Source organism: Myotis daubentonii, chromosome 3 (assembly GCF_963259705.1).
Source record: "Myotis daubentonii chromosome 3, mMyoDau2.1, whole genome shotgun sequence".
Lineage (NCBI taxonomy): Eukaryota > Metazoa > Chordata > Mammalia > Chiroptera > Vespertilionidae > Myotis > Myotis daubentonii.
Window position 1 is genome coordinate 214,114,373 of NC_081842.1, and position 24,258 is coordinate 214,138,630.

General features: G+C 55.7%; 1 protein-coding gene across 9 annotated transcripts in view; it reads left to right on the forward strand.

The window, feature by feature from the left end:
• Window positions 1-325: 325 nt before the first annotated feature.
• CASZ1 (castor zinc finger 1) overlaps window positions 326-24,258 on the forward strand; it is a 149,222-nt gene continuing 125,289 nt past the window's right edge. For 5 of the 9 annotated variants that reach the window (XM_059691274.1, XM_059691276.1, XM_059691275.1 and 2 more), the window contains exon 1: window positions 15,330-15,885. In XM_059691274.1, coding sequence (XP_059547257.1) covers window positions 15,345-15,885 — 541 coding nt within the window. In that variant the 5' untranslated portion in view covers window positions 15,330-15,344. Of the gene's footprint in view, window positions 613-1,086; window positions 1,275-4,598; window positions 4,639-15,329; window positions 15,886-24,258 lie in introns of those variants that run through there. The other 4 variants (XM_059691280.1, XM_059691283.1, XM_059691281.1 and 1 more) reach the window with 4 other exon arrangements.

Below are 24,258 nucleotides of genomic sequence, written 5' to 3' on the forward strand. Positions count from 1 at the left end.
CGGAATGAATGAAAAACTTCCTTGCAAAGAACAAGTGCAAAGCGACTATGGAACAGTGAGGACCTCACGCTCCTCACATTTTCGCTTGCAGAAAAGAGCTAGTTCTTCAGGAGAAGTGGCAAGCCCGCTGGCTGGCTCTGTGGAGTTCAGAACAGGTGAAAAGTAACCCACTCCCATCCCTTTTCTTCTCCCCCAGCTGCAGCTCCACTCCGCTGGGAAGTGTAGAAAGCTTCCCCAGCTGCAAAAGGGAGCCGTGCGCGCGGATGCTCTTTGGCAGGCTGTGCCTCGGGGTGCGTGCAAGGGGTGCGTGCAAGCGGAGCTCAGCCCTGGGAGGTGGGTGGGAAGAAACCAGGAGGGGAAGGTCTCGGGGTGCGAGGGTGGAGCGGAGCCCGGCCCCGCGATCCGGCCCGGGTTTTGCATGCCACCCAGTCGCCCGCCCGGCCGCGGAGAATTCCATAATCACGGCGGGCGACAGCGGAGACTGGGAGCGAAAAATCCAGGATCCGGCAACTTTGGGCAGCGCATGCGCGCCCGCGGCGCTCCATCCCAAACACACACACACACATTTTTCCCCCGGACTTGGAAAGTCACCCAAAGCCGCCCCAAGTGCAGGTAAGAGACTCCGCGCTCCCTCCGCCGCGCCCCCCCACGCCCCGCAGCTTCGCGGGACTCCTGGGGTGCTTCGGCGCCTCGCCCCCTGTCCAGGTGCTGCCTTCCACCCCCGGGGCTGCCGTTTGCAACCGGGAGCCGGCGAGCGAGCGAGAGAGCCAGCCAGCCAGCCAGCCAGCGCGCGGCGGCTGCCACCCAACTCCGGCCGTGCGGGAGGCAGGGGGCACGGAGGGCTGGCACCCCGGCGCGGGGTGGCGCGTCGCCCGCAGTGGCCAGGGGAATGCCCAGCGCGCAGCTCCGGGGGAGGGGAGGGCTACTCCTGCTGGGGGTCACTTATTCCAACTGAGGGGGTGGCGAGTAGGGGAGAAGAGGGGGAGGTGCTAGGCGCAAGTGCAGGACTTTGCAAATAGGGTGGGGGCGCCCCCCTGGCTGCGGGCTGGCGGGGTGGGGGCAGAGCCTTGCCAATGCCGTGTAATCACTCCTTCCCCCCTGCGCTCCCCCAGTTGCAGGGGTTCCTGTGCTCTCCGGGGCAGAGACGGAGGCAGGGGTGAGGGGCGCCTGGGGTGACTTTGCAAGACTTTGCCCAGGGGAAGAAGGGGTGGATAGGAGAAACCCTCCAGCCGACTCTTGTGCCCACTGCCAGGGTGTAGGTGCTGCCGGCAGAGGTAGGCAGTGTTCACTGAGGTGCAGTGTCAAGTGGGGGCCCCGGGTGGGAACACGAAGGCCAGAGGTGGTTTTGATGGGGGGGAGCGGCTTTCCCTTTTTCATCTGTACCTGGGAAGTTTGTCTCAAGCGCGCTGCTCGGGGCGCGGCAAGTGGCTCTCTTCACTCCCCCTACCCCCACCCTAGTCTCCCCGGGCACGGAGCTGGCATTACTGGGCACAGGGAGCCGGGGCACCGGCTCGGAGCCGTGCTGCTGTCTGCTGAGCCCGCCTGTGTCCGGGGAAAAGTTCGGGGGAGTTGCGGCGGTGTTGAGTGCGCTGGGAGAGAAGTTGTGCCCGGGGACGTGGGACGCTGGGCGGGCGGGCCGGCAGGCGGGTGGAGGGGTGCGCTCCCAGGGGGCTCGGGCGCGGTGGGAGAGGGTCTGGTGGGGTCTCTGTGCCCCGAGGCTAGGCTGAGGGTGACATTGGGGCTTAGCATTTGGGGAAGAGGAGCCCTGAATCCAGGGGCGCTGCTGAAATAGGCACCAGGTGGAGGACAGAGAAGAGAGTGGCTTGAGGGGCGTAGAGGGGCGCCCCACGGAAGAGGGCCGAGCCACCTGGTCCCTTGGGGTCGAGCTTCAGGGCAAAAGAGCGCTTGGTGCCTGGCAGAGGAGTATAGGGTAGCGGGGCTCCAGGGGGCGCGCGGGAATGGGGTATCAGGCCCTCCCAACAGTCAGGGAGCTCCTGGGGCAGGGGGCCCGAGTGGTGCGTCGGGGGTGAGCCGGCCGGGCGGAGCGGCGGCCGGTTTATTTTTACTCGGTGGCATTTGCAGAATGTGCAGCTGATGGCTGGCGGCCGCCAGGAAGTTTTGCTTTCTGTTCTTTCTCTCTTTCCGCAGCCAGCGGAGCCCGGAGCGGGAGGGCCCGGGAACCAGGCCTGGGAGGGGAGGGGGCGACCACTGGGGTGGCAAGGTACGGGGCAGGGGCGCACTGGGCGGCGGGCAGGAGCTGCTGGGCGAGGGCAGCGGGCTGGCGCTGGGCCGCTGCGGAGCTTTTGGGCGAACGTCCGTCCCCAGCGTTGGAAGCTCCTCGCCGGCGGCGGGGAACAGGTGTATGCGCCGTCAATCACGGCCGGAGGGACACCGGGGGCGCAGATTAAAATAATAATAATAGATTTTTTTCTAGGAGGTGGGTGCAGATTCTTCTTCCCAGGGATCCCCAGCCCGGGTCGGAGTTGGGGGAGAAGAGTGCCTATGGTGGCAGGGGCCGCTTCTCCCGACATTCAAGTTCCTCCCCAGCCAGCCTCGGCTTGGGAAGCCGGCCCAGGGGCGAGGACCTCCTTCCAGCCACGCTGGGGAGGGTGCGGGGGAGGGTGCGGGTGTGGATGATTTGTTCACCAGGGAAGCAGCGAAAACATCCCACCAATGAGCTTGGAGTTCCCCCCAAACCCGGCCGGACCAAAGGGCCACTGGGGGGTTCTCCGTCGCGGCCCCAACAGAGTCTGGAGGCACGACCCTCAGCATGTGTGCTTGGCCCCCCAACACCTCGCACACTCCGAGAGGTGAGGGCAGCGAGGGGAGAAAGGCCGGGGCAGTCGATGGGCAAAGTTGGTAAATGTAGGAGGTCTCCAAGCTGGTGTAGACGCGCGCTGAGAGCGCGAGAGGGGACTGGATACAGATCGCTGGGTAAATGGGTGGTGTCCCCCCTCCTCCGCGCCCACACCATGGCACGCGCGCGGGGACACACACACACACACACACACACACACACACACACACACACACACACACCACGAACGTCGCTGTCCTAAAGGGAGCTGTCCGGGCTGAGCAGGAGCAGCTGCGCCGGGGCGTGGTGAGGGGGGTAGTTGGTCCCCCGAGGCTGCGCCCCGGGCTGCGCTCCACGTGCCCAGAGGGGGCGCTGGGCCTGCTTGGCGTCCGAGCGCACGGCTCCGTGTTTGCGCCCTGGTGGCGGCGAGGCGGTGCGGCCGGGCAGCGTCCGCGCCTTCTCCGGGACTGCGGCTCCCGCCCCCGACTCGCGGCCGCGTCCCCACTTCCCAAACTTCGCTCTATGGTTGGCCCTCACTCCAGCTCCTAGCCCCGCTGCGGGGCAGGGCCGGGAACTTCTCCCTTCCCCGAAGCGGCCGCCGTCTCTCTCCCCGGAAACCGGCGAATTGGAGAGATAGCACCCCCCCCCCCCATCTTGTTAGCCACCTTAGAGGCGGTTAACGAGAGTTTATGGGGAATATTGTTGAACTTCAGTAATCAGGTTTCCAGCGATCTTATGCCTTCTGTTTAATTTATTAGACTAGTTATTTATTCTGTTGATGATAATCTGTTGCTGGTTTCTATGGAGATGTTAAACTGATCTCTTTCAGAAATCAAACTCCATATGCACTAAAACGTTTAAAGGGGCAGTACTTCCCTCTTTTTTTTTCTTTTTCTTTTTTTTTTTTAGACTTTGCACCTTGCTGAGACTTAGCGTCTTTTCTCTGAGTCTCGGTGCATTTTATTTCCTTCTTACGAAGGAGAGGAGCCCGGAGACTCACGCTTTGTGGCAAGTACAGCTTATTATGGCTAGAAGAAAGCAAAGGCTTTGATCCCTAAGTTGCATCATCATTTAAAACAGATCATTTCACCACCACCCCCTTCTACCCCATCATATAAGAGCAAAATTCTTTCAAGATCAAAGAGTCCGATCTAAAAAAAAAAAAAACAACAAAAAAACCCCAACTATTGTTTAAAAAAATAGGAAGTCAGTCAAATGTGAACCTCTCATTTATAAATGCTCCCCTTGTGTCGAAGGAATTTTTTGAATAAGAAAAACAAAACTTGCAGCTCAGCTAATTTTTCATACTTATTAATAGTTTATCTTGCCCCCCCCCTTCCTTAATTTAAAAAGAAGTTCAAAGTTAGATTTCTCTGCCTGTGGGGGTTGAGGTATAGTTGCTTCTCTTTTAGATCCTGACCATCTGTTTTTGGAAAATTAGCCTCTGTGTGTGTGTGTGTGTGTGTGTGTGTGTGTGTGTGTGTGTGTGTGTGTTTAACTCAAACTTAATAGAATGCTTTAATTTTTTTTTTAAATACTCAAATATTTCAAAGTCCCCATTTTCCTACTTTTTAAGAGAATATCAGTAAACCTCTGCCTGGGGTGGGAGAGCATAGCAGCTTTTTCTCCTTCTCCCCTCTCCTCAGGGAGTCGTCGGTGGATTTGTGACTTTGAGAGGAGTGGGTGCAATGAATTAAGCAAGTAAAGCAGGGAAAAAATTATCTTGGTTTGTGACACTCTGAAAAATTGCAAACCTACTCCGAACTCCGATGTTTATCACGCTGACAGATATGATACAAAGCGATTGCATTTCCTAATGATCCTTTGGGACTACGTTGTAGGTAAAGCCATTCAATGCATTTTTAATATTAAAGTAAGGCCTGGGTTCCATTTTCTTGGAGGTGGGGGGAGTGGAGGTCGCTCTCTAGAGCGGATGCTTTCTGAGTATACTTTCCTTTTCCAACTTGAGCCTCTCCCCCCCCACCCTCCACCCCTGCCCATTTCCATTCACTTTGGGGAGGGGTGAGCCACACACAGGGCATTTGGCTTTCATAAATAAATTTATATCTGGCCAGAAGGTCCAGTGCTAAATAAGAGCACACTTAAAAAAAAAAAAAGAAAAAGAAAAGAAAAGAAAAAAAGAAACCTCAGACTCCACCCCTGCCATAGGAAATAAAACAGAGGTAATTCTTGACTCTCCCCCCCCCTACCCCATTCTGCTATCCTGCTTCTCTTTTAAATTATTCCATTTTGGAAGGGGGTAGAATGGGTGTTGCTTCTCAGCTCAAGGGAGAATTGCTATATTTTAAAAATTTGTTTGATTTGGATTGCAAACAGAACAGAGGCTTAAGCATAGAAAAGAACACTGTAGCTTTAAACTCAGGAGTTTGCATATTCTCCTTGTATCTTTCCCCTTTGCTAATTATTGTGTTGTTTTCAGAGCAAATATGTCATATCCATGGCGACCGGGCAGGTTTATTGTCTTTCTGAAGCAATAGCTCACATAAGTAATTAATGACTTTCTTTTTTTTCCCCTGGCTTAGGTTAAACAGATCATTCAAGGAAAGTCATCTCTCTCTCTCTCTTCTCTCTTCTCTCTTCTCTCTCTCTCTCTCTCTTTCTTTCTCTCTCTCTTTTTTTAGCCTGGTGACATAAGAACATGAGTTAGAACAAGAAAATACTTTAACCAAGAAGTCAACAGCTTATTTTCCTCTTATTTCTTTTAAAAGCTGAAGTGTCAGCTTTCAGGCATATGAGGCTGTCATTCTTGCAGCCGTGAGCAGTGCAGCTTATGCCTGGGTTGGAAATCCATTGGAAGGCTGTGCAGCCGGGAGCTGTGGGCAGGCTGGGGAGTAACCTGGAGGAATTTGCTTTTGAGGTGGGGGGAAGCACTCCAGAATGAGTATTTCTCCTGTATTTAGCAGAATTTAATTAAATTGTTTACGGGAAAGAATTAATGAGTTGGTAGCAACGCTCCCCCCACCCCAGCGCACCCCTTCTTTTTCCAAGTCTAGTTAATTGGAAAGGCAAAGTTTTTCTTTTCGATTCACCTTGAGCTTCAACTTTCTCCAGCCTTTATCTCAAGTGCTTTTTCCATGGAAAAGTGCCTTTTGGGATCCCCTCTGGTTAATATTTCCAGAATTCTAGTGGGGTTTTGTTTTGTTGTTGTTGTTTTTTCTCCTTAGGTCTACAACTCAAAGGTGATTTCTGCTTCTCAGGAATCAAGAGCTATGATGACTGGATTTTTTAAAACTTTTTTTTTTTTTTTTTTGGTGGAGGTTGGCTTTTGAGGATATAAAATGATATAGATAGCATATCTCCCTTCTGTATCTGGTGACAATATCGGGAAAGGTAGAAGCAATGTTTTCCTTAAAAAAAAAAAAAATCACCATTTATGTTCCTCCCTTTTCAAGTGGATCTTTGGCTAATAAGAAGCCTTATGGTGTCCCCCCTGAACTTTAGAAATATACTAGACGTCCAACAGATAATCTCCAGCAGCAACTTTGCCCCCTCCCAACAGACATGCCCCCCCCCCCCAGCAGGCATTTGAACTCTGTCCCCAGCTTTTTGAAAATTCATGTATAGACAGGGGGTTTTGTGTGTGTCCTTAGGAAAGGGGAATGAGATGAAGAGAAAAGCTTTTATATTATATTTATGCTCCCACATGATTAAAAAGGATCTCTCCTCTCCCCCCACCCCCCATGTGAGGTAAGTTAAAAAAGGCTGTGAGTCGACTGAATGAATCTTTCGGCGTTTGGCTTTAAAAATAAAAAATATCAGGCAGAAGAGAGATTTATTTGGTATCTGGTTTCTGAAGAGGAGAAGAGAAGGCCGGGCAAGTCTGATGCTAGACTCCAGCGGAGTTGTAATTGAGCCCGTAACCTCTTGATGTCTATATCAGAAAAACAGACATGAGCAGAGCGAACCGGGAGAGGCAAACAAGCCTGGTGGAGCAGGGAGCTGGGGGAGATTCATGGAGAGAGAGAGAGAGAGAGAGAGAGAGAGAGAGAGAGAGAGAGAGAGAGAGAGAGAGAGAGAGAGAGAGAGAGGGGAGAGATTTAATTTATAGACATTTTAAAAACCGTAATTTCATTAGGATATGTTCTTCCCCTTCTGTGAAGGGCAGCCCGGCAGCCCGATAAGGCCGGTCGCTCTGCCGGGATGCGTGGTGTGGCTTGGTGGGTGTGAACTTGGGCCATCCTTACCAGCTCTGAGGATTTGTTCCCGCTCTGCCCACTTTCTGCTGGCTTCCTGATTTTGAAATTAAAAAGTCTCAAATAGCTGAAAGTTAGCGGTGGTTTCTAGCTGCCTGGTGATGTCCCCTGTGGGTACCACGCCGATGGGCGAGCGGGTCTGTCTCCTGCCTGGACTTTGGCAGCTATCTGTGTGGCTTCCGTCTGTCGCCAGGCCACCCGTGGTCCCAGCCACCGGAGGCCACTGGGGAGAGGCCCCCTCAAGTTCACCAAGTTAAGTTACTGTGTTTCTGAAGCCCCAGTGTTTCGGGGGTGTGGGGTGGGGGGAGGTAGCTAAAGTGTGTCATAAATTCTGCAAAAATTAATCAACCGTTTCAGAGCTGCACGTTACCGCGGTGGTGCCGGCAGGCCGGCCCTGCTCCTGCTCCTCTGTGCAAAGCGCAGCAGCGTGGGGTGGCCTGAGCGGTGGGAAGGGAATGGGGAATTATTGTTGTGTGTTTTTTTTAAATCTGAATAATTGAGAGCAACTAAGGAGAGGGAAGAAGAGAGAGGGATTTACTGCATATAAATCCTCAAGGGCCCTTGTTCCATATTGTTGGAATTTCTTTTCCCTTTTGGCCTGGATTTGTCCTGTGTGTCTTTGGTGGAGAAGACACGTAGAAAAAGAGCAAAGGAGGGGGTTGGGGGAGAGAGAGAGAGAAGGAGAGTAGAGAGAGGGGGTGGGGGGAGAGAGAGAGAGAGAGAGAGAGAGAGAGAGCGAGAGAGAGAGAGAGAGAGAGAGAGAGAGAGAGAGAGAGAGATGTGGCTCCTTCGGAACTCATTATCATTCTTAATAAGTCTTAAGGAATAAAGAAGAGCATTGAGTGTAAATGCTGGGTAATCCTAACACTTCTCAAGGTGAGAGGAGTCTTGAGGACACAGAGAAAAGAGAGAGCAGAGGAGGGGGGTGGGAGGGGGAGGCCCAAGGAGCCGTGGGGGAGTGGCAGGCCCACGGTTCTGGAGGCCTGGAGGCTGGGGTGGGGGGACCCAGAGGAGCAGTCGGCTGTCTGAGATGACAAGGGGGATCTGCAGGAGAGTGGGGACAGGCTGGGGCCGGGAGCAGGGTGATGGGGACGTGTGCCCTGGGGCAGCCCTGCCTGGGGCTGCTCCTCCTGGGCTCTGTCCCCCCCAGCCAGTCCAGCCCTTGTCCCTGCCTCAGGCTCCTGCGGGCTCCCCGCATCGTGCTCTCTGGGAAGCCGGGAGACAGAGCAGCGGCCAGAGCTCAGCTCCGGACACTAGGTGGCTTAGAGGCTCTTGGAGTTTTTTCCGAGAGCCGCGCTGGCTTCCTCTCGCCTTCCCACGGGTGGGCTCCTCCGTGTGTGTGTGTGTGTGTGTGTGTGTGTGTGTGTGTGTGTGTGTCCTCTGCTGGGCCTGTGGCAGCCCCGGCGGACTGGCTCCGGGGCATGGCACAGCTCCCAGGCCGGTGCTCCCAGGGCCCGGCTTCCAGGCCAAGCGAGGATGAGGCCGGCGCAGCTCCCTGGGGGAGGAGGCAGCCGGTCAGGGCCACTGGCAGGAGGGACAGCTGGAGGCCAGCCCTGTGCTCTCGGCCACCTGGGCGCGAGGCGCGGCTGAACCCATGGGGATTGTCTCTACTTCTTCCCTTTTTGAGTTCATGTGCCCCCTGTGAGAATCCTCTTAATAGTAAAAAAAAAATCTCATAAGCATAAATACCGCTTATACTTTAAGGGGTGTCACAGATCTTATAACCCGGCTAAGGATCCTCTAGGGTGCCTTGCTCTGGTGGGCTTCTTTCCAATTCTCCAGGACCCTGGGGGGCGGAGGGGGGCAGTGAGGAGGCAAAATCGGTTATGGCAGCCACTCCCACCGCTGGCTGCCGCAGCAGCACCGGGAGAGCAGGGCTGCCCGGATGGTGACACAGGACCCCCCGCAGGTGGGTCGGGGCCATGTGCAGGCCCCCCTCTGAGGAGCCACACCTGCCCAGGTAGAGGCCCCACTCCAGGCCAAAGGCGGCCTCCCCCTTATCTGTCCGGCATTCGCTAGGACTGAGGGTGTCTGAGGAAGGGTCTTCCCAAGGTCATTGCAAACCACGGATCGATTTCTCTGGGGACAGAGGTGGGCAGGGAGACACCATTCAGGTTTGACCTGCTGTCGTCAGGCTTTGCAATTTTTTTAAACTCTGTTTCTTTTGGAAAGCAACTTCGGGGAGCATGCAAAAGGGGGTGCGTGGGAGTTGGAGATGAAGGCTGGTGACTGAGCCGGTGGGAAGCCCGGAGGGAGAGCAGGATGGGTTAATGGCGGGTGGATTCTGCTCGTCTGTTGTTTAAAAGCAGCAATAACCAAATTGCATGCCCTGTGTGCGCCTTGCTGACGGGATTTACCGAAAGGAAGCCGCGCGGCCTCTCTGCTACTGGTCTCGGAGTGTGGGTGAGCGTGTGTGTGTGTGCGTGTGTGTGTGTGTGTGTGTGTGTGTAAATGAGAAGAAGGGGTGGGGGATTAGCGCTGCCAGGCTGGCACCCTTCCCCAGCACTAATTGCTGGCAGAGTACCCACAGGGGCTGTGCCAGCGTCTCCAGCTCCGCCCGCACCCCTTGCTCGCGGGGGAGCTCAGCTGTGCAGTTGCTATAGGAGGGCCATTCCCGGGCCCACTAGTCCCAGCGGCTCCTGAGGGAGTTTCAGGGAAATCTGATCCTTGGGGGGACCCGGCCTGGGATGCTGGGATGGGGTGAGACTTGGGTGGTCCAGGGCTCCGCTGAGGGCCAGTCGCAGGCATCAGGAGGCCCCATCTCAGTTCGGGCTCTGCAGTAGTCACTGTGTGGCCGTGGGCAAGTCAGTGGACCTCTCTGGGCCTCAGTTTCCTCCCTTTTCGAATGTCCTCTGACCCCACAGCCTTCACAGGGTCGCCCTGATGGCCAGCTGGCCTCGCAGCTTGAAAGGACGGCCCTTGAAATAATTAAGCCTAACGGAGAATTTGTCATGCTCCCCTGGCCAGTGCAGGGCGCCCCCATGTCAGCTAAGCTGGTTTTATATAAAGTGCCGTCAATTTCAAAGGGGACCCCTGTGACTTCCACTCTGGAAAGCCACGGGCCTGGAGGTCGTGTGTGGTGTGGGGGTTGCATTTTTTGTATCAGGTGGCAGGTTGGTTCTCTTATCCCTGGGAGGCTGGGCTGAGTTGGCTGGGGTTTTTTAAGGCAATATTGGGGGTCCCTTTGAGGGTGTGGGGTGTACTTAGCCGTTTTGAGCCATGGGTCCCTTGAAGAGCTGTATATAGTCTAGAGATTATGCATCCTGGGCCAGTCAGCTGGGAATCAGAGTTGTGGCTTTGGATCAGTTAGTTAACTAGCCTGCACCTTGGTTTTCTCACCTGTAAAATGGGAATAGCAGAACCTACCTTTCTGGGTTGGATGAACTAAGACACGTGACGTGTTTAGAACGGGCCTGGCACCTGTGTGGGGTGAGTGTGGATGCACTTGCTGCACACCTGGGAGCACACTGGGTGGGAGAGGGAGAGAGCTGGCCCTCTGAATATCGGGGGGCTGGGACTCTGCCAGGTGCGGGGGCTGTAGAAATCCTTGATTCTGTGTTTCACCTCTCTGGGCTGCCTTGGGGTTCTCCTGGTATTTTTGATGATGAGTCCGAAGAGGACAAGAAGCAAGACAGTACCCACATCTGGAGTCAGACCCCAAACAGGACAGGGGCCATTGGTCCCTCTTCCCCGTGTGGCCAGACTGATGTTCCCGGAGCTTGGGGCAGGGGGCGCGGTTTGGGACTTTGGGACAGGAGGCGAGAGGGTTGGGGTGGGGTGGGGGCAGACCCTGGGAACCGGTACGAGGGGCCTGTGCTGGCACAGCCTGAGAGCTTAGTGCCGGGTGCCCGGGGGTCCCGGAGGCTCCGCTCTGATGGAGACGGTGCGGCGGGCGGAGGTTGGGAGCGTGCCTTTGGCGTCAGGTGAGCCCCACGTGAATCGTGTTTCTCCCAGCTGGGCAGATTCAGCCCTCTCAGCCTTGGTTTCCACAATCTGTAAAATGGGGATTGGAATTCCTCTCCTCTGAGAATTAGGCAGAGGACAGTCATCATAGCTAAGGCCTGCTGAGGTTCGACTTGGAACATTATTTCACGGAGTGCGCCAAGCCCAGGGAGCAGCGCGCAGTGGGGGCTGCGGGATGAGGGTGAGATGGGTAACAGGCCAGCCTTGGGCCCGAGGTGGGTCCTGGGTGATTGGAGCTAACTGCGGAGGCTTAAGTGGAGCTGAGCCTCCCACCCTTGGGTGATCCTGTGTGCGGAGGGTGGTGGGGGGGAACCTCAGGCTGGGTGGAGGGGGCGGGGGGGAGGGGGGGGAGAAGAGGCAGTGACCTAAGAAGGCAAGGGCATGGGGGCTGTGCAGCGGGAGCACTGGAGGGGCGAGGGGCACTTATGGAAGATGAGGTGTATGAAACCCCATCAGCCTCTCCCATTTCACTGCGCTATGCCAAAACACTCCGGTTCCTGTTTCACTATCTGAGATCTGGGAGCAGGTTAATTTCCATTACGAACTCCAGGCCACGTGCTCTGAGGATTTATCTAATTAAACTGATGCTTTTTTTCTAAGAAAGAAAGAGAGAGGGAGGGAGAGAGGGAAGGAAGGAAGGAAGGAAGGAAGGAAGGAAGGAAGGAAGGAAGGAAGGAAGGAAGGAAGGAAGGATGGAAGGAAGGAAGGAAGGAAGGAAGGAAGGAAGGAAGGAAGGAAGGAAGGAAGGAAGGAAGGAAGGAAGGAAATTGGTCCGTGTGGCTCAATTGGTTGTAGTGAGGTTTCGTACATCAAAAGGTGGTGGTTCGATTCCTGGTCAGGACACATACCGAGGTTGTGGATTCGATCCCCGGTTGGGACATGTACAAGAGGCAACTGATCGATGTTTCTCTCTCTCTCTTTCTTTCCCTTCCTCTCTGTCAAATCAATTTTTTTAAAGAAGGAAGGAAAGAGAGAGAGAAGGAAGGACGGAAGACGGAAAGAAAGATAAGATGGACGGGAGGGAGGGGTCCGCTGGCGGCAGGCCAGTGATCTCTGAAGGGCCATGACAGGGTGGGAGAAGCTTTGCACTGAGGCGGAGGCCTTCCTGGGGGGCCATGCTCCCGTCTCCCCGATGCTTTTAGTTTATTTCCTAACCAGCTCCTGTGCTGCGAGGAAAAGGGCAGCTGGAGGGACTCTGGGTCCGTGCCGTCCAGTGCAGGAGCCACTAGTCCATGCGACAGTCCCAATGACGTGAAATGAGAAAAGCCAGTTCCTCGGCGAACTGGCCACCTTTCAGGTGCTCCATAGCCACATGTGGCCGGTGGCTCCTGTCCTGGGCAGCACAGATAAGGACGTTCCCGTCACCACACAGAGCTCTGCTGGGCGGGAGGGTGTCAGAGGGATGCTTCCCTCAGAGCTCCGGCTAAAGGGATGACCCCAAGGGACAGGGATGGAGGTGGGGGCTGGGCGGCAGGGCCATACCCGAATGTCAAAGGGGGCTCCCTACCTGGTGGTGCTGGGGCGCCTTCTCTTTAGATCCCACTGCGGGTTCTTCTCTCCTGGGGGAGGGTGACGGGGTGGGGCCAGAGTCAGGCGGAGCGGCTTTAAGCCTTTCTCCCACTCAGGCCTGTGTGACCTTGGGTCTCTCTGACCCTGTGGGGCTGGGTTAACAGTGATCAGCACCTGCCTCGTTGGGTCCTCAGCATCATGAGGCGAGCTGATGAGCGCAAGTGCTTAGGCCAGTGATGGCGAACCTATGACACGCGTGTCAGAGGTGACACGCGAACTCATTTTTTTGGTTGGTTTTTCTTTGTTAAATGGCATTTAAATATATAAAATAAATATCAAAAATATAAATCTTTGTGTTACTATGGTTGCAAATATCAAAACATTTCTCTATGTGACACGGCCCCAGAGTTAAGTTAGGGTTTTTCAAAATGCTGACAGGCCGAGCTCAAAAGGTTCGCCGTCACTGGCTTAGGAGCTAGTGCCTGGCAGTGAGCGAGCACTTGAAAAGTGGGGACCGCCGTGATTATAATGATCACGATTATTGAAGAGCTTTTATGGTTGCCAAGTTCCTAGGGACACTCCCCGACCACATGCTGATTTCTCCATAATAAAAATTTTCCAAAATTAGTTTAAATGAGTGCTTCTCCCCCCGCCCCCCCGCCCCCGCATCCCTTTCTTCTGGGAATTTTTTTGGACCCTTTTTTTCCACCTCTCACCATCCTTCCTTTCTTTGGGTCAAAAGGAAGAGTTGGAACTTTCCCCAAATGAACTCTTTACAATTTTTTTTTATTATTATTGATTTTTAGAGAGGGAGAGGAAGGGATAGAGAGAAACATCAATTTGTTGTTCCACTTATTTTTTTAATATATACTTTTTGTTGATTTCAGAGAGGAAGGGAGATAGATAACATCATTGATGAGAGAGAATCATTGATTGGCTGCCTCCTGCAAGCCCTCCATGGTGAGGGGGGGGGGGGTGGGGAATCGAGCCTGCAACCCAGGCATGTACCCTTAGCCAGAATCGAACTTGGGACCCTTTAGTCCACAGGCCGATGCTCTATCCACTGAGCCAAACTGTTGAAGGCTGAACTCTTCTTTTAAAATATATATTCTTATTGATTTCAGAGAGGAAGGGAATGGGAGAGACAGGTAGAAACATCAGTGATGAGAGAGAATCAATGATTAGCTGCCTCCTGTGCACCCCTACTGGGGATCGAGCCCACAACCCAGGCATGTGCCCTTGACCAGAATCGAACCGGAGACCCTTCAGGGCGCAGGCCGACACTGTATCCACTGAGCCAGGCCGACACTGTATCCACTGAGCCAAACCGGCTAGAGCCCCCAAATGAACTCTTACAGGTCCTACTTGTGAGGGAGCCCATACCCTGCCCAACACACGTGTGCCCATGCGCGCGTGTACACACACACACACACACACACACACACACACACACACACACACACTTCTCCACTGTCCAAACTGCATTTGAAAAACCCCCAAAACATTAAAGAAGGGGAGAGCAGATGTGGCCCTGGCAGGGCTGGCGGGCTGTGGGGGGCGGTGGCCCCTGGGAGGGGCGTGTGTTTATCCGCGGGCAGTGCCCAGCGCCCTGGGTGCTAATGTGGGCTTTGCGTCTGCTGCATTGTGCAGGCTCCTCTCCCCGTGAAAAGGCAGCCGAGTCAGTGAGTTCCGAACGGATTGGAGCTGACAGTGGGTGAGAATTTGGCAGCGGGTGGAACACGAGCTCCCCACCCGCGGCCCCCACCTAACGCACTCGCCCATCCCTCCCTAAACTGCCAACGCTTGTCTGCTTTTTAGGGGGGTTTTGAAAACAATTAGGATTTCTTTTTGTACATTTCACCATCATCCGCAGGCTTCTGCCCCAGCCTCCCGCCCCCTCCAAGGGGTCGCTGCACTCCCCCCCGCCACCCCTGTCGCCTGGGTGGCTCCGCCAGCCAGCGATCCCGCCAGCGATCCCGAATGAGTTAAGGGCTGAATCAACTCGAGACCCAGCTGTACATGTTACTCTGGTTCCTGAATGAAGCGATGTGCTGTGCTCAGCACGATTGGAGACTGTCTGCCCCCATGGCCCACCCGCCCCCACCCGCGGGGCTCCACCAGCTTCCATGGGACCTGCTGCTGGCAATGGGAATGGGAGGTGGGGGGAGGGGGTGTGTGTGTGTGTGTCGGGGGGCGCTTGTGGCCCAGGCTGTGGGGACCTTGCCAGGTGCCCTCCCCATGGCCAGCCTCCTGTTAGAGACCTAGCTGAACGTGAAAAGGAAGGGCGCACCATTTTTGAGCTGGCATCATCCCTGGTTTGCAAAGATGGCCTGCAATTCTGAGGGTTTTCATATGCCAAGGGCCCTGCCCTCCTCCAAACCAGTAAACCTGTCACTAGGTGTCTACTGGCCCCTGGCCCCTGGCAATGGTCCCATGTCCCTAGGCCTCCCCACCAAACATTGTCAGGAGACCAGGGAGGGAATGCTGCCACCTTGCTGGTGCCCCTCCGGTCACCCCATATTTCTAAATTGGCATCACGTCAGCCTGACGTCCTCTCTCGGTCTGGGGGTTCTTTCTGCAGAACCACAGCCTGCTCGTGGGGGTTCATGTGTCACCGTGGCTGGGGTGCCTGTCAGGAGCGCCTCCTGGAAGAGGCCTGGTGGGGTGCAGTGGCTTTCGGGGGTAAGCGGGGCGTGCGGCCCCGTGCAGAGGCCCCGCGGAAAGGTGGTTAAGTGCACAGGTTCGAGTCCCCACTTCCATGGACCTTGGGCACCACCCACCCTTGGAGCCTCAGTTTCCTCATTTGTGAAGGGGCTCATCATAGAGCCTGTGGCATGGGGTTGCTGTGAAGATGAAGCGGAATGTTGGGAAGGTGCCTGGCCCACGGTGACAGGAGTGGCTATTGTTGCTATTTCTCCTCCCTCCTCCCTCCTCCCCACCTGACCTCAGGAAGGCAGGCAGGTGGGGCTCAGGCCTGTCCCCGTGTCCACCAGAATCCTGCAAGCAGAACTGCTGAACCAGCAAAGCAAACATGTCGTCCCAGTGCCGGCCGGAGGGAGCAGGGAGAAGGCGTGCTTGCCCAGGGCTGGGCTGGGATCCCCGAGGGGGCGGCCCAGGGTGGAGTCGCTCCCAGAGCTGGCGCCATCTTGGTTTTCCTTGGCTTTTCCTCCGCAGTTGGGAGTGGCCCTTGCCCTCCCCCAGGAGCAGGTGGCCTTTGCAGCCTGGCACCTGTTCCCGAGGGCGGCTGCCAGGAAGGTGCAAACCGGGGATCGCCCCGTGTGTCCTCCGAGTCCTCGCATGAGGCCTGCTCGCTCCCTGGAGGGGCTCGGCGGGGCCTGTCCTGGTGGAGGAGGTCACAGAGGGGCTTGTCCCTCGTCCCAGAGCCCCCTCCTCACCCTCCAGGTGAGTCACAGGAGAGCCGGGACCATCCTGAGCTCTGTGTGCCGGGGCCTTGTTTGTGGGGGTGGGGAGGAGGACATGGGGCAAAAGGTGGGGGTGAAACAGGAGAGGGTACAGGTGAAGCGGCTTATTTTTGTCCCCACGGGGCAGCAAGCCAGCCGAGTGGATGTAACATTTTCATTTTATTAAAGGAGGAAGGAAATAGACATTTACCGAGCACCCACGACGTGTGAGCTGCTGTGCTGTGACTTCCTGTGGGACTGAAAGACACAGCCGGGCACAGGTTCAGGTCCCACTGTCCCCGTCAGGGGATGTGCTCAGAGAGGTTAAGAAACTCACCCGTGTTCTCCCAGGCGGTTCGAGGAGAGCCGGGGCGTGAGTGCAGGTTGGTTGATAGGACTCTGAAACGCCTGCTGCTGGGAAAACAGACCCAGGTTTTAAACTGGCTTTGAAGTTAAATAAAAGGAAAAATATGACCCATCATTTAACTAAGGTCGCAGCCCCTGGTTTAGTATTTACTGTATCTGCTCCTGCTGCCTTTTCCCTTTGGCGACCGTGTATGTTTCTATTTGTGCGTTTGACATAATTGTAACCATAAGAGGATGAGGCTGCGCTGGAGGCCCAGGCCGAGGCGGGAGGGTCTCCTGCGCCGGGGCCACTGGGGAGTGATTGATACTCAGCAAAATGGAAACCTGGTTTTGGCCTCGAGCCATGTGTTCGGTAATGAGGCTCCCGGAGAAAGCAAATTGGGCGGATGGGGAGGCGAAAAAGACCCCGGCAGGCCCTCCTGGGTTGGTTTTGCTCCGTTAAGTGGTAGAATTTTCCTTTTAACTCACTTCCTTCTTGCTTTTTGACAAATGGGAATATTTGTACCATTTTCCCAAATGACCTCCTCTCCTTGGGGTAATGAGAAAATGAAAGTCTTTGCTAAGTGCTTTGCGATATTCAGATATAAACCAGGAGAGCAGAGCGTCGTCATGGGCCTTTTGCTGCCAGGGCGCTTTCTAAAGAGGAAGTGCAGCTCTCGGGGGGTGAAGGTCAGCGAGAGGGTGAAGGCCATTGCTGGAACCGGCCCGTCTCTGGGCACCGGGGCAGGGGCGTGCGTGGCCCGCTGCGAGGCGGGCAGGTTTTGGTGGGGCCTCGGCCTGTCCTCCAGGGCCAAGGTGATCTGGCTCGCTCAGGCAGAGCCCCCACCCACCCTGGCTGGCATCACGTGGCTAATGATTCAGTTCGCGGAGAGGTCTCCCCAGGCCCCCTTCTCCCTCTCCCGTCCATAGCACCAGCCCAAGAATAACACGGCCGAAGACATACTGTGCCACCTCTGCGAGTAATAAGCCCGAAGATGATTTCGAAACATGGAAAAATGTTTATTATGCGAGTGGGGGAAAAATATACCCACCGAAGGCCAAGTGCTGTGAATGCCGTGATAGAAACTATATAAAAATCGCGAATGCGTATGGACCAAGCTGGAGAGGTAATCCTCCAAAGTGAAAATTACAGCGTTCGTGTGCCGGTACTACGGTGATTTGTTCTTTATTTCCTAACATTTTCTTTAAATTCTCCCCTATGATTAAGAACCAACAAAGCCAAGGTGTCGGCCCAGCAGGGAGCCCTGGGGAGGGGGCGGGGGCGGGGGAGGGGCGGGCGAGAGGACGCTGGGATGCTGGCACCACGGCCCCCGCAGGGTGCTGAGCTCACCGGCTGTGCCAGCCACAGAAACCTATGAGATCTCCAGGAGCCCAGGCGTATCGGTGACTCAGACCTTCGTGCTGTGCTGTTCAACAATAGCTTTTGTCCTTTGCCCAAAACCCTAGGCCAGCGTGTTAAAAAAAAAAAAAAAGTATAAAATTAAGAGATAGTTTGTACTTTCCTTACCAGCCTGTGCCAGCTTCGGGCGCTTTATTTATTCAAGGTGGGGAGGCAGGGAAGGTGGGGTGGGGGTGGGGGGCAGACAGAAAGGCAAAGAAAAACAAGGTAGAACTCGGACAAGGCCCAAGAAACGTTTGAACCTCAACAACAAACTTTCTTTTGTTTCTCCCGTGGGGAGAAGAACAGGAGGAAAAAAGGCAGAGGGCCCGTCTGAACCAAATTAAGCGCCTCACTTTTTGTGCGTGGGGTTGGTGGCGCCTTGCAGTGGGTTTTGCCTTTTGTTTGTGGAACGTGAAAGCTATTTCGTGGTGTTTGCCTCTGGGCCAGAATGAGACGGGGTAGAAAGGGCTGGAGCCAGGACAGCTCGGCTGGGCTCTGGTGAGCGTGGATGTTCGCTTGGCTGTTCTGGCCGATAATGCCCAACTGCCAGCAGCGGCTGCCCTCACCCCCAGTTGGGTTTACAGAAGGTTCCTACCTCCTGGAGTCCCAGAAGTGGCTCTAGTGGGACTCGGAATAGCTTGTGGCCGGGGGTGAGGATGAGCTTGCCTTGTCCTAGTTTGGGCCAGAACATTCTTCCTCGTGTCCACTGGACGACATTTTAAGAATAAGATTCAGGAACAAAGACCTTGGGAGGAGAGAGTTGGGAATGGGAATGTGTGTGTGTGATCGTGTGAATGTGAAAGTGTACGAGGGATTGTGTGCAGCTGTGTGTGAGACTGTGTGAATGATGGCGTGTGACTCTGTGAGTGACTGTGTGTGAGAGACTGAGTGGTTGTCTATGTGATTGTGTGTGGTTGTATGTGAGATCGAGTGATTGTGTGTGACTGTGAGGTTGTGTGAATGATTGTGTGACTGTGAGATTGTGAATGAGTGTGTGTGGCTGAGTGATTGGGTGTATAACATGGAGTGATTGTGTGTGGTTGTATGTGAGGTTGAGTGGTGGTGTGGCTGTGAGGTTGTGTGAATGATTGTGTGACTGAGATTATGAATGAGTGTGTGTGGCTGTGAGTGATTGGGTGTATAACATGGAGTGATTGTGTGTGGTTGTATGTGAGGTTGAGTGGTTGCGTGGCTGTGAGATTGTGTGAATGATTGTGAGATTGTGAATGGTTGTGTGTGACTCTGTGAGTGACTGTGTGTATATCATGGAGTGATTGTATATGAGATTATGTGTGAGATTGTGTGAACAATTGTGTGAGATTGTGAATGGTTGTGTGTGACTCTGAGTGACTGTGTGTATATCATGGAGTGATTTTGTGTGGTTGTTTGTGAGGTTGAGTGGTTGCGTGACTGTGAGATTGTGTGAATGGTTGCGTGACTGTGAGATTGTGTGAATGATGGTGTGACTGTGTGAGATTGTGTGAATGATTGTGTGACTGTTAGATTGTGAATGGTTGAGTGTGACTCTAAGTGACTGTGTGTATATCATGGAGTGATTTTGTGTGGTTGTTTGTGAGGTTGAGTGGTTGCGTGACTGTGAGATTGTGTGAATGGTTGCGTGACTGTGGGATTGTGAATGGTTGTGTGTGACTCTGAGTGACTGTGTGTATATCGTGGAGTGATTGTATATGAGATTATGGGTGAGACTGTGTGAATGATGGTGTGACTGTGTGAGCTGGTGAGCATGATTGTGCGTGACTGTGAGCGGTTGTATGTGCGAGGCTGAGCGGCTGATGGTGTATGTGGTTGTGTGTGCACATGTCTCCCTTTAGTCTTAGTCACTCTTTTTCCTGGTTGTACTAGCCCGGCTGAGTAAAACCCAGGGGACTTGCATCATTTTTGTCCTGCCTCCCCTTGTCCCCGTTCCCAAACCAGCTCCCTAGTGAACCCTGAGGCAGCGTGGGCCCTGGGCTGGTCCAGCATTCTTTCTTCAAAATTGGTTCGAAGGATTTTGTAGGAATAATCCAGGGTCTTGGTAGAGGTTTGACCAGTGAGAGAAAGGAGGCTTGTGAGTTAGAGATAAAGGAAGTCACAGAGGTCTGGGGTGGCCTGGCCTCGCCCTCAGACGCCCACGTCTGTGGCCTCGATGGAACCCCTTATTCTGGCGCTCCCCCGTGCCCCTGGCGAGGCCTTCCCGCGGTCGGATTCCTTGTCCAGCTTCCCAGCCCCGCGGGCCTTCATTGCCTTCTTGATCTTTCATCGTCGTGACCATTCACTCCTGGGAAGGCAGCACAGGGACTGTTGTGCCTGTTTTCCAGGTGGAGAAAAGGCCCAGAGAGGGGAGGTCACTTGCCCAAGAACACACAGCTAGTCAGTGACAGATGTGGAACCAGGACAGAGTCTTGGGGCCACTTGCAAACAGAGCCATCTCCCCCGATGGCTCAGGGCTAGGATGACCAGCCCGAGACAGGGAATTCTGCCCTCCCTCGCTTCCTGGAGACAAAGGGACGCTCCCGGAGGATCAGCTGCTTGGTGGCTGTGGTCGGGGGTGGCTGGCCCTCTGGTGTTAGGGTCTGTCTCTGTTGAGGAAAGAGCACCCACCTCTGCCCCCCACAAGCAGCCCCTTCCCAAGACCTCAGCTTTGCTGTCTGCGGAGTAAGAGGCTGGCCCCGGGGTTCCTCGTCCCTTCCCACTTCAGGATGGCTGCCTTCCTGCCATGATCCAGAGTCCCCAGCTGTGCCATGCAGCCAGCCCTCTCCCACAACCCGCCAAACCAGAGATGCCAGTTTCCCAGGGTGCCCATGAGCTCCCTGCCAGGGAGCCTTAGCAGGCTGGCAGAGCAGGGCCCCGGCCCAGACCCCCTGCACCTGCTCGGTGATACCTGTGTGTCTGCATGTGCCCGTGTCAGAGCCCTCTGGCCTGGACCCCCCGAGTTCTGAGGCTGAGACGCGAGGAGATTCCGAGCCGGGGAGAGAAGTGGTACCTATGACAAGAGGCAGCCGTGGAGAAAGGGTAGGCGCGGTGCCCGGGGTGAGTGCCATCTGGGCAGGAGGCCTGGCTTCCAGCTGTGGGGGCTCTGGGAGGGCAGAGCTGGCAGGAATGATTTTGAAGCCACTACTATGGAGATTAAGGGGATGAGAATGTAAATCTCAAGTAAAAAGGTAATTGAATGTAATAGCAAACACTGCTCGCTCTATGTTAATTTTAGCTCTTCCCCTGGATACAAGGCGCTGTATTAGTGTTTTATTACCATTTTGTTTGCACTAATAAAATAGTAAAATTTATTTCAAGGAAGTTGAAGGATGGTTTTACAATGCAAATTTGAAGAAATTGGACTTTTCATTTATGCCTCTGCTATTTTAAACCCTGACGGGTGTAAATTAGCTACAGGGACGGAGCAGACCCCACTGGTGGGGACCTGGGAGGCGGGCGCCCAGCAGAGGTTCCCGACTAGCTCAGGGCAGAGGCCGCGGAGGCTCCCCGGAGAGGCTGGGGGCACACGGAGCCGGAGCGGGTGGGGTGGGGTGATGAGCGAGGACGTGTCAGGCACGTCACACACCGAGCCTGCGGCGGGACGAATGTGGCCACAGACCTCAGGGCTGTGTCTTTCCCCTCTGCCCTTTGGCCTCCTCCCTGTCCTGACATCGAGCCTCGATAAACTGGCTCAAACCTCATGGGGAACTGAGCAACCCTCTCCTCTGAGCTTATCGAGAAGGGGTTGTTAGGAGGGGTCGACCAGATGTACTGTCCACGGACACCCCCTTTAAAGGGGCTGTAGTTTGAGGGCAGTGGTAGCAGCCTGGAGGGAAGACCCTGAGCCCAAAAGGGGCCCGGGAGAAAGGCCCCAGCCGGACACCAGCCCCCCAGAGCCAGGCGTGCTGGCCTTCCTCGCTCTGCCCTCTGACCAGGCCGCACTCGAGAAACTCGAGGCAGGACGTTTCCTTCGAGCTGGCCCAGTGGTCCCAGGCACGGCAGTGCCCGTGGACGAAAAGGCTAGGGGACGGATGTCTTACGTTCCCAGTGGTCCGAATCTTAGGGAACTGGGTGATGGCACAGGAAAGGTGGAGAAGGGACGGAAAGGGGTGATGGGAGAGCTTACTTTTGAGTCTTGGGAGAAGAATTCAGGTTGGTTCTTGTTTGATCCAAACCGGTTTGTTTATCTCTGAAAAATTATCAGGAGCAAATGGCCCAAAGCGATGCGTTGGGGGACCCGCTTCCAGGGGTAGGGACCAAACAAGTGTTCCAATGTCTGGCGAGGTCAGGAGCGTGTACTGCCCAGGGTTCTCTGGCTGCCTGCCTGGTGCGGGGGACACGGGGAGCCGGTGACACCAGTTTCCAGCCCCAACCCTCGATCTTGTGGGTTTTTTTTTTTCTCATGTATTGTCTCTCCCTCGTTTGGGAGTGTTGTGTGTGTGTGTGTGTGTGTGTGTGTGTGCGTGTTTTTACTGTAAAGATCCAAACTGCCGATACTGGCAAGGCCAGAGTTGAGAAACTGGAGGAGAGATTCTGGGCAAGAAACTGGAGCAGAAATGGTGGCAGGAGACACCCGAGGCGCCCCTTGTCCACGGACGGACGGACGGACGGACGGAGCGAGCTCCGGGGTAGCTCTGTGCTGTGGGCGCGAGGGGACTGGGCCCTGAGGCAGAGGAGGGTGGCACAGGCCCGCAGCCTCTCCTGGGGGCTCCTCTAGTGTCCACGGGGTCCTATTGGGAGCAGTTTGATGGTGGGAAATATGCAAGGACCGGGTCGGGCTCCAGCAGCGGGGCCAGCGCCCGTGTGGCTGTTGTTCTCCATCGGGGCCTCTGGGCTTCCTTTTGGGTCAAGGGCTGTGGATGGGGTTTCTTGGGACCAGGGCGTTTAGGGAACGTGCCGAAGGCCAGGGACCCTAAACCCAGCCCCGAAACAGGCCAGGAAGCCCCTTCCCCGGCTGGGTACCCAGGAGGCCCCGCTGGCTCCGGGCCCCTAGCAGAGGGGGCCGAGAGGGAGGACGTGAGCTGGTGGACGCGGTCAAGGCCAGGGCGGCTTCGCGAGAAGAGCGTCTCTTAGCGTTTGAGATAGTTTCCGGCTCTGTGAGCAGGGAGATGCCCTGCCATGAGCCCAGACCTGGAGAGCGGTGGCGGCAGGGGGCTCACGCTCTGGGTGCATTTCAATCCAAAACGGTAATTAGATCAAGGAGCAGCCGGAAATAGAAGAGGATCAGGCCTGGCCGTGGAGAGGGCACCCGGACCGCCTCTTGGGCCCCGCCTCTGTGCTGGGTCCCAGCCGAGGTGGTCCGCCGCCCAGCGGCCAGGACTCTGGGCACCTCTTTTCCACTTGTCCACTCTTAATGCCCCAGGTCACCTCTGGAGAGTTGAGGCTCCTTTGAGAAGCCCCAGGGCTGCACACCCCCCACCCCCACCACCCTACCGCCCACCTGCTTCTTTGCAATACTCATTGTCACACGTCAGCCAGCCTGGGACAGAAAGATGCTCCATTTTGATTGATTTGACTTCCTTTTTGGCATGGGGTAGAGGTGTGTGTCCGGGAGAGGGTGGCCCTAAAGGACACCAGTGCGTTGCTCTCCTAGGTGGCCACAGTGAGCCCTGGAAGCCGGCCCCCACCTGCTGCTTTGTCCTGTTTGACTCAGGGGGGGGGGGGCCCTGGTCCACGGCACCTCCCCATTTTCCCCTTTAATTGGGAGAGAAGGCGGCCAGAACGACTAGGTCTTTAGCCTGCAAGCCTCGGCTTCCTCTCATCCTGCTCAGCCTCCTGGGGTGTGATGGGGGCATCCCCAAGTACCCCGAGCCCCCTGCTCAGCTACCTCTCCCTTCTCCCCGCCCCCCCCCCTTCCCTGCACCTGTCAGCTGTTTCATTGACTGTCTGGCTTGGCTGCCACCCATCCTCTCCTCCCAGGCCAGCGCCTCCCGCCCCTCCCCCCAGGCCCACACGCCCTCCCTTCCTGTCTCTGCCCACGTCTGCCTCTACCTGCCCGTCGCCGGCACACCTGAGGATCCGAGCTGCCTAACGGAGCGCGGGGCTGGCTCAGGGTGTTTACCAGACAGCGGGATAAGGTAGTAAATCCTGCTGCTGTCTTCCCAGGGCCAGCTTCCTCAGATGGGCTTCCAAGCTCCTAATCTCGGTGCCCACATCCCTGCCCAGCCCATGTTTGATGGGAGCTTTCCTTTCCGATTGAAGCTCAGACCGAGCAGGATCTGTCGTGGGCTGGGGTCTGGGTTCCCACCGGTGCGTGATGACATGGAGGCCCGGCCCCTTCCTCTCTGGCTCTTCCTTCCTCTCCGCCTTCCTCTCTTGGGGAATCTCGGTGAGTGGGGGCCAGGATACTGCCACCAGGTGTTCCAGGGCCTTCTTGGGGGCCCCCACCCCCTGCCGCCAGCGAGGCGAGAAGGCCACGTGCTGTGAGGGAGGGGCGGGGGCCGAGCTTGGTCTTGGTGTCAGAGGCCAAGGGCGCCCCGCTTGAAGGTGGTCTGAGGTGGGAATGAGCAGGTGAACGACAGCGCTTCCCACCATTCCCGTGCCTCCCGCTCAGAACAGAGCGGCCCCCGTGGGGCTCTGCTCGGGGTGCCGGGAACCCGGCTTGTCCCAGGAGAGTCCCTAAGACAAACCTGCTCACCCACGGGGCCTGGGCAT